The 16,153-nt window shown below is 44.9% G+C and overlaps 1 protein-coding gene across 2 annotated transcripts in view; it reads left to right on the forward strand.

The window, feature by feature from the left end:
- Positions 1-15,162, forward strand: part of Tubgcp5 (tubulin gamma complex associated protein 5) — a 45,973-nt gene extending 30,811 nt beyond the window's left edge. For both annotated transcript variants that reach the window (XM_033761034.1, XM_010612966.3), the window contains exons 13-23: positions 1,691-1,959; positions 3,060-3,258; positions 3,859-4,047; positions 5,428-5,610; positions 8,076-8,160; positions 8,260-8,380; positions 8,822-8,997; positions 9,671-9,796; positions 10,334-10,422; positions 13,704-13,804; positions 14,801-15,162. In XM_033761034.1, the coding sequence (XP_033616925.1) occupies positions 1,691-1,959; positions 3,060-3,258; positions 3,859-4,047; positions 5,428-5,610; positions 8,076-8,160; positions 8,260-8,380; positions 8,822-8,997; positions 9,671-9,796; positions 10,334-10,422; positions 13,704-13,804; positions 14,801-14,847 (1,585 nt within the window). In that variant the 3' untranslated portion in view covers positions 14,848-15,162. The remainder of the gene's footprint in view (positions 1-1,690; positions 1,960-3,059; positions 3,259-3,858; positions 4,048-5,427; positions 5,611-8,075; positions 8,161-8,259; positions 8,381-8,821; positions 8,998-9,670; positions 9,797-10,333; positions 10,423-13,703; positions 13,805-14,800) is intronic.
- Positions 15,163-16,153: the final 991 nt, after the last annotated feature.

Below are 16,153 nucleotides of genomic sequence, written 5' to 3' on the forward strand. Positions count from 1 at the left end.
TGGGGAAACCTCCATTCGCTTTCTAGAGGGTCAGATTAGTCATTCTGTTTAGTTGAGGAAACCCATTTCCACGTAACCATTGCCTGTGGACCTCAGAGTTCATTTGCTGCTGTCTGTTACATGGCGCTCAGTACCCGCGTTGCCTGACTGCTTCATCTTACACGCAGCTGATTTTATAGATTTTTGCATTATGTGCGTAGCATTCTTAAGAGGACAAGGCACACTGCTAGGTTTTGGTTTTTTTTTTGTACTGGGGATTGAACTTGGGCCTTTGCGCTTACGAGGCAGGCGGTGGCACCACTGAGCTAAATTCCCACACACTGCTCTTTTGTTTTGTTTTGTTTTGTTTTTTGGGTTTTTTTGAGACAGGGTCTCACTATGTAGTTGAGCCTGACCTGGAACTCACTCTGTAGCCCAGGCTGGTCTCTAACTCCGAGGGATCCTCCTGCCTCTGCCTCCTGAGTGCTGGGATTACAGGCGTGTGTCACCACGCCCAGCTTCACACTGTTGTTTTTAATGAAGATAAACTAAAGTTTAAAATTCTTCCAAAAATCCTGTTACAGGGATACACAATTCATAATAGCTCAGTCTTGGACACAGTATGCAAGTCCATCAGCACATCAGTGGGTAAGGAAAATGTAGCATTTATATGCAATGGAGAACTGTACTGCCATAAAGATAAATCTGTGTCTGTAGATAAATGGATGTAGCTTGAGAACATAATGTTCAGTGAAATAAGTCAGACACGCAAATTCAAATGTTGCATGGTTTCTCTTGTATGATAAACAATACATGCACACAAATTAAGAGCAAAATAGAATAGAGATAAAAAGTAGGGATAAGTTCAAATACTTACCAAAATACATATTCCCTTGCTTAAAAAAATATTTCACTATGTATGCTGACTTGTTTTATACTAAAAGCTTATCTTAGTTCTTTGAAAAGAAAGTTTGTGGTTTTTTTGTTTTTTTTGGTACCAGGGATCGAACTTGGGACCTTGCACTTGAAGCAGGCAGTTGTCTGTAGATAAATGGATGTAGCTTGAGAACATAATGTTCAGTGAAATAAGTCAGACACGCAAATTCAAATGTTGCATGGTTTCTCTTGTATGATAAACAATACATGCACACAAATTAAGAGCAAAATAGAATAGAGATAAAAAGTAGGGATAAGTTCAAATACTTACCAAAATACATATTCCCTTGCTTAAAAAAATATTTCACTATGTATGCTGACTTGTTTTATACTAAAAGCTTATCTTAGTTCTTTGAAAAGAAAGTTTGTGGTTTTTTTGTTTTTTTTGGTACCAGGGATCGAACTTGGGACCTTGCACTTGTGAAGCAGGCAGCAGAACCACTGAGCTAAATCCCTGGCCCTTGTTTGTGTTTTCTGTAAGAATCTTTATGGCTTGTACAGAGTAACTACTGTCCTTTGAAGATGATGCACAGTGTGATTTGATAACTATTACCAAGGTAATACCTTGGCTCATGAATGCTTCTGTTTGCAAACAATTTGATGCTTGAACAAAGGTGTTTAACAACATTTTGCTCCCTTTATGACCTCCACATGAGCTGCTGCAGCCCTCTCCCCCAAAATCATAAACTGAGTTCATGAACTGAGATACCACTGTATGAAAATGTTTTACTTTTTCATAAATTAGAAAGAAAAAAGTTCTTCTGAATCTCCACAGAAATAAAAATGTTCCAGTCAATCACCGAGACTTCTGGTATGCAACTTACACCTTATATAGCGTATCGGAAAAAACAGAAAATGAAGAAAAGATGAGCGACAACACCAGCGCGAGCTCGGGCAGCGAGCAGGGCCCCTCCAGCAGGCAGCACACCATGGTGTCCTTCCTCAAGCCGGTGCTAAAGCAGATCATCATGGCGGGCAAGTCCATGCAGCTGCTGAAGAACCTTCGCTGTGCGCAGAGCACCGAGAGCCGGGGCGCTGCCCGAGGTAGCCAGCCCTGCCCTTCATCACCTTGTGGTTCCCCAGTCACCAGAGCCTTTTGTCTTCATCAGATGATCACCAGGAATGCATGGGCGCTCTTGCTGCTTGATTGGAAGTGCCCAGCACGGTGGATGGAGAGGCAGTGACAGGAAGCTCCCGCTGCCTGTTTCCTACCCCAGCCCCTCAGGCAGCGGTAGCTGCCGTTCCCTAACACAGTACAGCACCAGGGGGTTAGCTGGTGAACTCATCAAACTCGAGCATAGGGCACAAGAAAATCTCGATGTAATATTCGCTCTTTTTTGATGCAGTTTAATTTATTTAAAGGTTTATCATCTGGCTAGAAAGTCTTGAAAGGCATAGATGTGACCTTATTTCTTTGGCTTGTAAGTCACCCCTGTTTTATTAATTATTTCACGTTGTTGTATCTACTTTGAATAATATTTTACTTTGTTGAATATTTCCTTTTTGACTGGATAATAAATTATAATGAGCTGGGTGTGATGGTGCATGCTTGTAATCTCAGCACTTGGGAGGCTGAGGCAAGAGGATCATTGTGAGTTTGAGGCCAGCCTGAGCTAGGTAGTGAATTCAAGGCTAGCCTGAACTACATGGTGAGACCTTGTGTCAAAAAAACCCAAACAAAATAAATTAATGAGCATTCCAGGGCAGTGTTGGCCATGTTTTGCCCAATGAAATTTGATCTCTATATGTCTTATCATGGTTTTATTTTATTTATTTATTTATTTATTTATTTATGGTACCAGGGATCAAACTTGGGTCCTAGTTCTTGGGAGGCAGGCGCCAGAACCCCTGAGCTAAATCCCCGGCCCTTATGGTTTTATACACTGCAGTAATAACTTTCAAGTGTCCTACTTTAGATATAACTTATTCCAAATAAAATTAGCATCTCGTGATATTTAACTGTGAACTTTTCTTTCACAGAAAATATAAAATTTTTAGTGTTGTTGTATTATAAAGGTAAAAGAAATGGACTGCCTTTCTAGACGAAACAAAAGAATAACAAGCTGTGTTCATATAAAACTACTCGGTATTTGTTAATACTCCTTATGAGAACACATTTCCTCACACATTTCTGTCTGTTTCAGACGCAGAAAGGAAAAGCTTGTACACGCTCTTTCTGGAGTCTGTGCAGTCGCGTCTCCGCTGTGGAGAGGGTGCTGCTCCGCAGGCCCTCACTGAGCAGCGGGCAACCAAAGAGAACCTGATTAAGATGCAGCCCATCGCGGAAAGGCACCTTGAACTGGACGACATTCATGACCCGCTGCTGGCCATTAACTTCGCGAGGTGATACACACCTGCAAGATTTTCGGTGGTTGAAATGCAGCATCTGTGCAGTATTTAGTAACTTGTTTATTTTGCCAGGTAGGGCTTTGCAGCCTTAAGAACAGAGATCTTGTAGCCTGTCCTTTCTGAGGACCAGAGTCCAAGAAGACATCGTGTTCTCCTAGCAGATGTAGTTTACCCTCCTCTGTGTGCAGACGTGTGTGGGCTCGTCTCTGTGCCCTCAGGCTTCTGGGACAGCTGTGGCTCCCCAGAATGTGCTTGCAAAAGCCTGGGCACAGGCTGGGCATGAGTTGCATCTTTTGGCTTAGGGCATTGATGTCCCTGTGCTGCCATGTTGTCTAATGCTGGCATTTGCTGTGCAGTTCAGTAGAAGGACCCTAAAAGCAGCGACTCTGAAAGAATGTTCTGGGAAGGAATGTTCCCTCTTTGTAGTAAGTGGTAATAAAAATGGAACTTGGTTCCATGGCCTGCCTTGGAAGTGCAAGGTCCCAGGTTCAATCCCCGGTACCAAAAACCAAAAATGGGACTTGGGAGTTTGATTTAAGAGAATTGTGTTCACAACATTTTGTTAAATAGACGGCTCACATTTTTGTTGCGAAGGTTATATTTGGAGCAGAGCGACTTTCACGAGAAGTTTGCTGGTGGTGACATATGTGTGGATAGATCATCAGAGTCAGTAACGTGCCAGACTTTCGAGCTAACCCTGAGGTCTTGCCTCTATCCGCACATTGACAAACAGTATCTGGACTGCTGTGGGAATCTCATGCAGACCCTCAAAAGGGATTACAGGTGAGAGGAGTAACTTTATTTTAGGAGTAATCTGTAAGTACTCTTACTTCAAGAACATTTGGATGGTCTTTTTTTTTTCCCCCTTCTTTTTGGTGCTGGGAAGAGTCTGATTCCTTACAAAAAATTCCTTTAAAACATGTATCTCTTAGAAGGGGTGGTTTGTTTGTTTAATTAGACAGGGTCTTACTGTGTAGTTCAGGCTGACCTTGAACTCAAGCCTGTATTTCAAGTTAGTTTTTTATTAAAGTGAGTATATTAGTCCCTCCCCATTGCTGGAACAAAATACCTGACAGCTACACCTGTAAGGAAGAGAGGTTGGTTTGGCTTATGCTTTCAGTCCTTGGTCAGCTGGCTCCAAGCAGAACTGGCACTGCAGACGGACACAGAGAGCTGTTCACAGTGGGGCAGACAGGAAGCTGAGTGAAGAGAGGGCTGTCCAGGAGCACACCCTTCCAGGCACCCCAGTGGCCGCCTCTGGGCAGGCCCCACCTCCTGGCCGCATGGCCAGCACTGGCCTCAGGGTGGGTTGTGAGCACAGCAGCATGATGCAGACCCTTCCAAACTCAGGAGACTTGGGGCATTTTAGATCTGAACCGTAACGGGAGTGGATGTGTAGTAAACAACCTTCTTTTAAGAGGCTGAAATAACCATCAATATTTTCTTAACTATGCTGTGAAATCCAGTTCTTTATTCTAAGACTGTCTTAAAACGTGTATGGGAATATCCATCACAAAGTTTGCTATCAGAATGGCAAACATAAAGTTACCTGGTAACAGATAATGAGTGCTTCAAAGTGTGGCCTATCCACATCCATGTGTGAATTTCATAATGTTCAGAGAAATTAGGTTTCTTCAGTTTCAAGTTGTGTAAACTGTCCTTATAGCTTAAAAAGTAATGTGTATAATACAGTAGAAACTAAAACTTTTTTAAATGCTTGGAGAAAAAGACTAGAACTAAAAATTCCAAATGTTAACACTAGAAATTCCCTCTGGTTGGTGAGATACAGATCAATTTTTGTTTGATTTATTTCTGTGACTTTGCCCAGTTTTCTATAGTATTATAAGAATGTAACATTTCTTTTTGGTTATTAAAGGAAAAACACTGGTTTTGTTTTTGTTTTTGTTTGTTTGTTTGCTTGTTTTGTTTCGGAGCTCGAACTCAGGACCTTGCACTTGAGAGGCAGGTGGCAGAGCCACTGAGCTAAATCCCCAGCCCCTACACACTGTTTTTATTATTGAGGAAAAAAAGTCTTCAAGAGGCCTCACTGTGTCTGAGTGTAGGAAGTGTAGGCTGGAGCTGTGTCGCTGGGATGGCAGTGTAGCAGCCGCGCCAGCCCAGAGCCCGCCTTCTCAGCCCGGCCGCTAACCTCTCTCCTCGCAGGTTGCTAGAGTACTTGCAGGCCATGAGAAATTTTTTCCTAATGGAAGGTGGAGATACCATGTATGACTTCTACACATCAATCTTTGATAAAATAAGAGAGAAGGAACCCTGGCAGAATGTGTCTCTTCTTAACGTCCAGCTCCAGGAAGCCGTAGGACAGCGTTATCCTGAAGACAGTTCACGGTAGAGTATGGGAGGCACCTTTTAAGTGATTTAAGTAAATCATGCGCCAAGACGTCTTCTGTGAGTTTTGATGTTTATTTTATCCTTTCATTAGCCCTCTGAGTTCTACGAATTATTTTACAAATTGGACAAACACTGGCCTGGTGGCATGCATGGCCACCCTCCCTCCTACTTGAGAGTTTGAGACAGGAGGATTGGTTGAGCCCAGGAATTGGGGGCCAACCTGGGCAATATAGTAAGACCCATTTCTGTCTCAAAAGAAAAAGAGAAAAGAAAAAAAATGAAAAGGGAGGGAGGGAGGGAGAGTGAAAGAATGAATGGAGGCAGCAGGTAGAGAGGTGACCCGGCCGCTGGGTGGAAGAAGACAGGCGGGTGGTCTGTCCGGCCTGTCGGCGTCTGGCCCCTCTCCTGCCTGCGGTCCGCACCCCTCTGTCCAGCTGTGCTGTGCCTCAGGGGTCCCCTGGCCGCCCGCATCCCTGCCGCGGTCCCCCCCACGACTCAGAGCAGCCTGCCCCCTCTCGGGCAGCCCCTGCCAGGCTCCTCACGGCAAGGCCATGCTGCGTCTCACAAGGGCAGGCGCCCTCTCACTGTACTTCCCGGCCTCATGTCCGGCGTGCGGCCTGCTTGCCGTGTTCTCCCTGCTGTCCTGACCTAGGAGTTGGGAAATACCCCGGGCTTCCCCGTGGTGCCCTCCCCTCTGCTCCTGGCGCACTGTCCCGCTCTCTCAGTGTGGCCCTGTCTGCTGTGGCTCCACACTAGCCGGAGTTGGAGGAGGACAGGTCGGCTGTCACCTGCTTAGTGGGGCACCTGGCAGAATACGCAGGAGGTGCCTGCCACACGCTGGTGAGCGCTGCAGTGACAGGCTGAAGAGGTGGAGCCATCTGACTGCTGCCTGTGCCGTGGAATGAGTCAAGTTGGCTAATTCATGATCACACGCGGAGAGGCTGCCTGTGCCTCTCTGGTTCTCGGGTAAACTCCACTTTTGTTCCTTCTGCAGTGTGTCCAGGTATTAACCTGTGTGTATGTCGTGCATGCTGGGCCAGGGCTCTGCCCCTGAGCTGTGCACAATCCCAACCCAGTTCTTTTTAATATTTATCTTGAGACAGGGTCTCAATGAGTTGCCTAGGTTGACCTCAAACTGGTGATCCTCCTGCCTCGGCCTAGCAGGTAGCCAGGGTCACAGGTATGTCCACACATCAGTCACAAGTAACATCTTCTGGTACCTGGGTAACCATGGAGAGTGACAGCCTTTCTGAACGCAGGCGGGGCTGTTGTGATTACAGGAGATAGGAGCTCTTGTGTGCCTCACACTTGGTCAGTTAGATCCATGTCCCATGTGATCGCTGCCTCTGTGGGCATTGTGCTCCAGCCTGTCTCCGGGATGCGTGATAAAGGCTGACAGCACCTTGTGGCAGGAGCAGCCTGTCCCCTCGAGCTGGCCGTGGAAGTGGCTCTGCTTGCTGCATGGCGGGCTCACTCAGGAGCCACTCTTCCATCCTCCCTGATTGGAACCTGCTCAAGGGCCCTATCTTTGCCTAGATTTTACCAGAATTAAGCTCCCAGCCTGTTCCCTAACTTTACCTTTTTTTCTAGTTAACTCATTACCGTGTCTTTTATTTAACCCAATTATTTAAAAACTTTGTCCCTCTTATTTGCTCTCTTTTGTGTATGTGTAGGTTTTGTGGGTTTTGTTTATTTGTTTTTTGGTACTGGGGATGAAAGTCCAGCCCTTGCAGGCAGTAGAACCACTGAGCCAATCCCCGGTCCTGTTTTGTTTTTCTTTCTTTTGAGACGGGGGTCTCACTCTGTAGTGGAGGCTGGCCTTGAACTCAATATGCAGCCCAGGCCAATCTCAAACTCTCAGGGATCCTCTTGCTTCAGCCTCCTGAGTACTAGAACTACGGGAGTATGCCGCCATACCCAGCCCTCTTCCTTTTTTTTGCAAATAGAATAGCTACCTCTGCTTTTTTCCAGGTTCTTGTCACATGGAGTATTGTTTTCCACCCTTTGACTTTCAGTGTATGAATTTCTTTTTAAGTTTAATATGTTTCTTGTGTGCAGCATATTGTTGGATCTTGATCCATTCTGCCCGTCTGTTTGTTTTGAGTGGTGAATTGAGACCATTTGTGCTGATGGTTATAACTGATATGTATTAACTGTCATGTCATTTTCCTGTTGTTGGCTCCCTTCTTTCCTGTTCTTCCTTATTTCTAAACCAAAATCCTGTTCTGGGATATATGCTGTAAAACACATTTGTTAGCATATCTGCATTTTATGAAATACAGTATTTTTTGTAAATTTAAAATGTGATTCTTTTCATTGAGTTTATTGGTACATTTTAGGTACACAGCAGTTACTGTCATTGTTGGGATTTTGTACCTTTACCTGAGCGAATTGTTTTTTAAGAGTACATCTTATGTGAACATAGTACTGTCATAAACTAAAGCTGAAATTTCTTCGTTTAGTTTATCTATATCTTTTGAGAATGTTGACATGGCTAAGAAGAAACTACCTGTTCATACCTTAGATGGTCTGACCCTGAGCTACAAGGTAGGTAGTCGTGTTCTTTTACAAATGCTGTTTGCTATTAAAACTAAGATATGCAAGTAATTGGTGACTGTCTGTTCTAATTTTGTTTTGTTTTCATAGGTCCCGTGGCCTGTGGACATTGTTATAAGTTTGGAATGTCAAAAAATTTATAACCAGGTGTTCCTTCTCCTTTTGCAAATAAAATGGGCAAAATATAGTCTGGATGTTTTACTATTTGGTGGTAAGATTTATTTTCAATGGATAAATTATATTTTAACTTTTGCCCTAAAAAAAGCTTGGTGGTTTTGGTCATTTTTTTATTCCTAAACAAATGCCAAGTGTGTATTTACAACAGTAGTTGTACAGACCTCCAGTGTCTGAATGAAATAGCAAGAAGTTGACGTAGAGTCAGCCTGAAATACAGAACATACCAGGAATTTAGCCTACGCAGTTGTTTTCTTAGCTTATGCAAAATCCTTAATGAGAAGCAACTGGGACCTTATGACAGGACAGCAGGTGGCCCAGGGCGCCTCTGTTTGACCCCATCTTCCTGCGGGCTGTCAGGTGCTCCCTGATGCGGACCCCGCTGCCTCCACTCGGCCCGCCTTGTTCCCTCTGTGCTCTGGAGTGTGGGGGTAAAATCAGTGTGCTCTGCACCTGTGCTGCTCTTTCACTCTTGTAGAACTGGCTGATGCTGAGAAAGGGAAGCCTGAAAAGGACCTCTTGTGTGAACAAGATGCAGCTGCTCGGTTTGGACCTCAGAGGGCGCCAGTGAGGCAGCAGGTCCATCGCCTGTTCCTCCTCAGAGTGAAGCTCATGCATTTTGTGAACAGTTTACACAACTACATCATGACACGGGTTGGTGACACTGTAGATAGCTGTGTGTGGGAAATCACTCAGTGCGTTTACAGTGCAGCGTCGTGGCACACCTTTAATCCCTGCACTCGGGAGGCTGAGGCAGGACTATCGCTGTGAGTTTGAAGCCAGCCTGAGCAACATAGCAATCCTATCTCAAAAAACTTGAAAAATTGGGGCTGGGGATTTAGCTCAGTGGTACCGTGCCTGCCTCCTAAGTGCAGGTCTTGAGTTCAGTCTCTGGAACCTAAACAAAAAACAAAAAAAAATATAAATATAATTCATAAAGAGGAGCCACAAAGGCCTAACCATTGGTAGCAGTCCTTAACCCTAAATTCACTGGGATTATTTGTATCATCAAAGGGAGAGTTGTCTTTACAACAAATTAACCTGATAATTAACTCAGTGCACTTCTTATGCAGTTTGACAAACTTGCCCCTTCCTGCCAAGAAGCCTGTTAGTCCGCGGGCGGGCATTCTCTTAGTGTACAGATAGATGCCCTGCGACCACATCAGGGCCCGACGCAGGCCATCCGGTCCCCGGTAGAGGAGGGTGTGCTTCCTTCAGGGGGCAGTGGAGAGGGCCAGAGCAGGTGGTTCCGGGCAGTTGTGAGTGCATCACACAAGCCCTCAAAAGAAATCGCGTACTCGTTAAGCTTTTGTCTTCTTCTTCCAAGATTCTTCACAGTACTGGGCTGGAGTTTCAGCATCAAGTGGAAGAAGCCAAGGATTTGGATCAGTTGATTAAAATTCACTATAGGTACTTGTCGACCATCCATGACCGCTGTCTGCTGAGAGAAAAGGTACATGTGACGTTGCTCGGTCTCCGGTGGGGCAGGGGCCCGGCCGTGTGGCCATCTCTGCCCTGTGATTATTAGGACTCTGCTCTTGGGAAGGACCGGGCCTCTGAGGCTGTGCGCGTGCCCGATTACTAGGAATGACATCTAGGAAAAACGTGGCAGCCATGTTGCTGCAGCTGGCGCTCACCGTACCCCGAACGCTTGGATTGAGTTAGGAAGTTGGTCTGCACTGTGGGCCAGTGCACGTGCAGCCGAGCGTGAGTCGAGGGACCGGACGGTCACAGCTGTATGGAACTGGCGGCCCTACATGGTCACCCCCGGATGGCAGTTAGGCTGCCGGTCCCGGACTGCTGGTCCTGCAGGTACCGTGCTCGGCTGGTGCAGGGCCTGTCCCGAGTGGGCTCGGTGTAGAGCCCAGTGCCCTTCCTTACACTTGGGAGGCAGTCACTGCCTGTTGAGCTTTTTCTGTGCGAGTTCATTAAATTAGGGGAAAGGCTTGGCGTCCGCATCCAGTTACGGAGCCCGTGCTTTGTTTCCCAGGTCAGCTTTGTGAAAGAAGCCATCATGAAGGTGTTGAACCTGGCCCTCATGTTTGCGGACGGCTGGCAGGCCAGCCTGGGGGCTTGGCAGTGAGTATCTCCCCTGTGAGCTCCGTTGTGCTGACCTTTCAGCGGCCTCTGACTGGCTTCCTCCAGGAAGTCTCCTTTCTTCCTGGCAGCACGTCACATTATAATTAAGAATTTAAAATTTGGGGCCCAGGATTTAGCTCCGTGGCACTGCACCTTTGTTGTAAATGTGAGATCTGAGTGCAATCCCTGGTACCCCCCAAAAAGATTTAAAATTTAGATTTGGGAGATGGGATTATAGCTCAGTGGCAGAGCACTTGTCTGCTGTGCACAAGGCCCTGGGTTTGACATTCCAAACCACAAATGAAGAGAATCAAGTTTTTTCACCAAAGCCAGGCAGCAATAAGAATCATACATTCTTTTTTTTAACTTTATTTTTTTATTGGTACATATTTGTTATATATATTGGTCATATTCATCATAGGGAACTTGTACAATTCTTTTAAGAGGGGTAGAACAGTAAAAAAATCCAGTGTTTTAATTAGAGGAGTAGATTATATTCTTATTTTCTTAAATTTCTGTTACATACATCTTCAAATATGCACAGAAGTGGAGAGAGCAGAATAAGAAGTATGTGTGCCCCGCACTGCCTCGGTACTTTCCTGTGATTACCAGTTCTGTGTTGTGTTCTCCTCTGACTCACACAAACTTCCAAACCACTTCAAAGTCGATTGTGTCCCTGCGGGAGGCTGAGGTAGGAGGATTACATATTTAAGCCCAGCCTGGGCAACTTAGCAACTCACTGTGACCCTGTTATGAAATAAAAGCCCTAGGTTTGATCCCTAGACCCACCAAATAAAAAACAGCAAATTCTGGACATCATACTAGATAATAGTCCAGAGTTGTATTTTGTATGAGCTCTGAAAGCTACTGTGTGTTGTACTTCTGCCCCACAGAAGGGCAGGTGCCCCGTGGGCACTGAACAGTTGAGGACCCAGGAGCTCTTTCTCTTGACCTGGCAAGATCAGCCTCTGCCATCTTCATTTTGTTTTGTTTTTCTTTTTGGTGCCAGGCTTCAGCCTTTTTTTTTCGCCCTTTGGTATCGGGGATCGAACTTAGGACCTGGTACTTGTGAGGAAGGCGGCAGCACTCCTAAGCTAAATCCCCGACTTGGTGCTGGGCTTCAAACCCAGGGCTTCATACATCCTAGGCACAGCTGTGCCACTGAGCTATGTGCCCAGACCCACTGTCTTCTGCTAGGAACTTGAATATATTGTCCGGGATTTAGTCCCAGTCTTATTTATAAAACGAATGCAATGCTAATTCTGCTGTTACTTCCCGAAATAAACGAGCACGTCTGGCTGACTGGGTTTTCCGTAACGAGAACCTGTGCCTCAGCCTGTGTCAGTGAAGAGGTGAGGGCTCACTGTCGTGCTGGTGTCACTCAAAACCTAAGGTCGATCAAGTTCTTAACTGCAGGGGTGAGACTGAAGTCTCGCTTTGTCATTGCCGCCCTCTCAAAGTGTGTAAACACACTTCCTCTTCTCGTGTCTCTGTGGAGGGGAGGAAAAACTCACTGCTGCGTGTGGTTTGCTGAGCTTGAACTCTTTTGGTTTCCTCAGCAACTTAGGAGGGAAAAGTAGGGATGAAGGGGCCTTCAAAGGCATATCCGCCATCCTAGCTGGTGGAAGTTACCTAGTCCCGGGCCAGACTTGCAGCAGGAACGTGAAATTTGCTGAGTGCCTACTGATTATTAAGATGTTTCTAAGTAGTAGTGCTGTGGCTGTATTCTGACAGAAATACCATCATTTCAAGTATACATTTATGAAGTACTTAAGACTGAAATGCTTTGATGTCTCAGCTTTTCTTGTAGCCCCGTTAGGCTGAGAAGGTCCATGCAGGATGGATGCCTCCAAAGCTGGTGTGGGTGCACAGACATCCCTGTGTAGTTCCCTCTTGTGTATGTTGGATGTTTCCATTTTAAAATTTATTCCCCAGCCCTGTGGCACAAAGACTGTAAGTCCAAGCCCAGCCTAAGACTTTGCAAGACCCTGTTTCAAAAAGAATAAGGGCTGGGGATGTAGCTCAGTGGTGCCTCACCTGCCTTGCAAATGCGAGGTCCTGAGTTCGGTGGCAGGAAGGAGGCAGTTGCCTGGACCCTTTCTGAGCAGTTCTCTCACTTTGGGTGTAGAGCGCTATCTTGGATCATGTGACATGACCAAAATAAATAACAGGGCTGGGATTTAGCTCAGTGGTTCTGCCTCCTTCACAAGTACAAAGTCCCAAGTTTGATCCCCAGTACCAAAAGAAAATAAAAACATAAAAATAAAAAAATAATAAAAGGGCTGGGGTTTTAGCTCAGTACAGAAGCCCTGAGTTCAATCCCCAGTGCCACCAAAAAATAAATTAAAAAACACACACTGCTAAGCCAAACTACTTGGGAGGCTGAGGCGGGAAGATTGCAAGTTTGAGGCCAGCCTGGGCAACTTAGTGAGACCTTATCTAAACATTTAAAAAATGATGCCTGCCTCGTAAGCAGAAAGACCCGAGTTCAATCCCTGGTACCAAAAAAAAAAATGTTTCAAGGGCTGCGAATGTATAGTGCCCCTGGGTTCAGTCCTTAATGCCACATACACAGAGACAATAAAAGCTTTTTTCTTTTCTTTTTTTTTTTGGTACTGGGGATCGAACTCGGGTTCTTGTGCTTGCAAGGCTGGCAGCAAAACCACTGAGCTAAATCCCGGGCCCAATTAAAACCTTTCTTATAATTTTAAATTTAAGGACTTTATATTCTTAATGTAAATGTAAAGTTCTTTATTTCAGAGAATATTAAAAAAAAAAATACACCCAGGCATGGTGGCACACACCTGTAATCCCAGCATTCAGGAGGCGGAGGCAGGAGGATTGCCACCAGTTTGAGGCCAGCCTGAGCTACAAAACAAGACCCTATTTCAAAAAAACAAAAATAAATAACTAAATAAAAATACTGAATTGTGTAAGGGAAAAAAGGAATAGTTCCAGAAGTAAATACTGTCTGAAAAAAGCATAATTTTATATCTTGCTAGACCTTTTATCTCAAAGCAGGATATTTTATATATTTGTTTTGTAATTTTCAGATTTAGGATTTTTATTTATTTATTTATTTATTTATTTGGTGCCAGGGATTGAACTCAGGACCTTGTACTTGTGAGGCAGGCAGCGGAACCACTGAGCTAAATCCCCGGCCCCAGATTTAGGATTTTAAATAATTATACAGCACATTTGAAATTGCTTCAAAGATGTTTTGTTGCCAATCTTTTAGCCCATGTGCACTTAAGTAACTTGGAATTTGCTTTCTTTCCTAGGATGGAATCTATAGAGAAAATGGAGTCTGACTTTAAGAATTGCCACATGTTTCTTGTAACAATTTTAAACAAAGCTGTCTGCAGAGGGTCTTTCCCCCATCGTGAGTATGTCTGGTTGTGGTGTTGCTAAGTCTGTGTGTCACTGTCTCATTGATCACATATAAAATTTAAATTTCTCAGCATTTTCAAACTGAAAAGTCTCTCAGCAGTTGTGTGCAGGGAGGTGAGTGATTATAAAATACAAATCACTAGGACTAAAGATCTTGCTTACTTGGTACCATTTGTTACACCAGTGACTTTCTAACCCTTAAAGAGAGCAGCTGGCAGAGGAGAACGTCACTCTGCCATTGTAACTGTTTCTCTCCAAAAGGTGGGATTTCTTAAAACCAACTTTAAAACCCCAGATCCGCTTCTTACCCAACGTGACGTGCTCTTGTGTGGTCAGAGCAGTGTGGACAGAGAGCTCCGGGTGAGTCCTGGGAAGAGGTGCTGCTGCCCTGCAGAAGTGACCTCTCTACCCGTGTTTTGGCCACTCTCCCCACTTTCCGCACATTTGTGTGGTAAACGCTTACTGTGGCCAGTGGTTTAAAATGCACCACATTCTCACCATGCAGGGGAGACAGCAATGCGTCCTGAGTGCTCTGGGGAGGCTGTGCCTGTGGACGCGCCCCCCGGCAGTTGGAGTTCAGCTCAAAGCGTCTATAGGGCTGGATCCAGATTTCATGATGTGTGATCCATTCAGTAAAATAGCTAGAATTTTTGTTTTCAAAATTAAAACCAACTGGGCCAAGGATTTAACTCAGAGGTTCCGCCACCTGCCTCATAAGCACAAGGACCGGAGTTCAATCCCTGGTAAAAAAAAAAAAAAAAAGAAATTAAAACTATCTGAAATAGAAATAAATCACACTGATGTTTTCTGTTTATATTTAGCAAGTGCAGATGGTCATCTTTATTATACATTTAAAATACCTGTAATTAATTAAATATAGGGCACATGTTAACTACTTTGCAGTTTTGAATTTATTACAGCCACATGCATGCATTTTAACACCCTTAAACCTGTTTCTTTCAACTTCATGTTTTTTCTCTCCCCACAGTGGAATCTCTGGCGCTGTCACTCATGGCTGGTATGGAACAAAATTAAATAGCTGCAGCGTGACATACCTGAAACTTCCATCTTTCACACACGAGCAGTTCTAGCATATGCAGCTGAAGAGGAGGAGAATCTTTTATTTTGGTTCATTTTTAAAACTTGTTAACAGACAAATAGTCTGTGTTTTCTCTGGAAAGTATACAGTTGTGTAAATAAGATTGTGTAAATAATGTAAAGTGTACATAGGCTGTTTACTCTTATATTTCCTGCTGTAAGCTATAGATTTATGATATCACTACCCTTAAATACAAATTATATTCCTTTAGAAAATTAATTATTGATATTAAAAATAAGTCCTTTGTCTCTTTTTGTGTTTTGAGACAGGATCTCACTATGCATTTCAGACTGGCCTTGAACTCACTAGTTAGCCTAGGCTGGCCTTGACCTCTCAGTGATCCTCCTGCCTCGGCCTCCTGAATGCTGGGATTATACCGGTGCACCACCATGCCCAGTTTGGGTAGGAGTTGAAGACGAGAAACTGATAAAGGCCAGGAAACAAGCTTTCCTAGAGCAGTCCTGCCGACAGGGCATGTTACCCAGCAGGGTTTGATCTGGAACTCAGAACTGTAGCGTAATAAACTTGTGTCATTTTCAGCCACAGTGTGTGTTTCCACAGCCACTTTAACACATTGCCACAAATTTGGTGTCCCTAACACAACAGAAATTTATTCTGTCAAGGTTCTGGCAGCCAGAAGGCCAGAATTCAAGGTGTCAGGAGGGTGGTGGTCCCAGCGGAAGCTCTACGGGAGTCTGTTCTTGCCCTTCCAGTCTTTGGTGGCCCCTGCTTCCTGTGCCATGTGGGCCTGTGTCTGCACCACTTCTCGCTGTCTCGTGAGGACACTGCTCTCTGATTAGGGCCTACTTGGGTAATCGAGGGTGATCCATCACAGGACTTCATTCTATCGGCAAAGGCTGGTATTTTTCCAAATACGAGTACTGGCTTAGCCTGTTCTCAGCAAGGGCTGAGAAGCAGCAGACATTTACCTCTTACAGGTCGGAGGCTGGTAAACCCAAGGTCAAGACAGTAGCAGCTTTGGAGCCTGCTGCTTCCTGGTTCAGGGATTACGTCCCTGCATCTCACAGGAAATGAGGGGCCAAGCAGCTCTCTGGGTTGGTTTCTTTCAGTAAGTCACTAGTCCCACTCGTGAGTGCTCTAGCCAGGGCCTTACTGCCTCCTAAAAGCCCATGCTTCCTAGAACTACCACCTTGGTGATTCGATTCCAGGACATGGCTGCCTCGCCAGCCCCCACAGTTCACAGGCCGATTCCATGCAGGAACTCTTTTTTTTTTTTTTTTT

Source organism: Fukomys damarensis, unplaced genomic scaffold (genome assembly GCF_012274545.1).
Source record: "Fukomys damarensis isolate Sample0158 unplaced genomic scaffold, DMR_v1.0_HiC HiC_scaffold_7, whole genome shotgun sequence".
In the NCBI taxonomy this organism is placed as follows: Eukaryota; Metazoa; Chordata; class Mammalia; order Rodentia; family Bathyergidae; genus Fukomys; species Fukomys damarensis.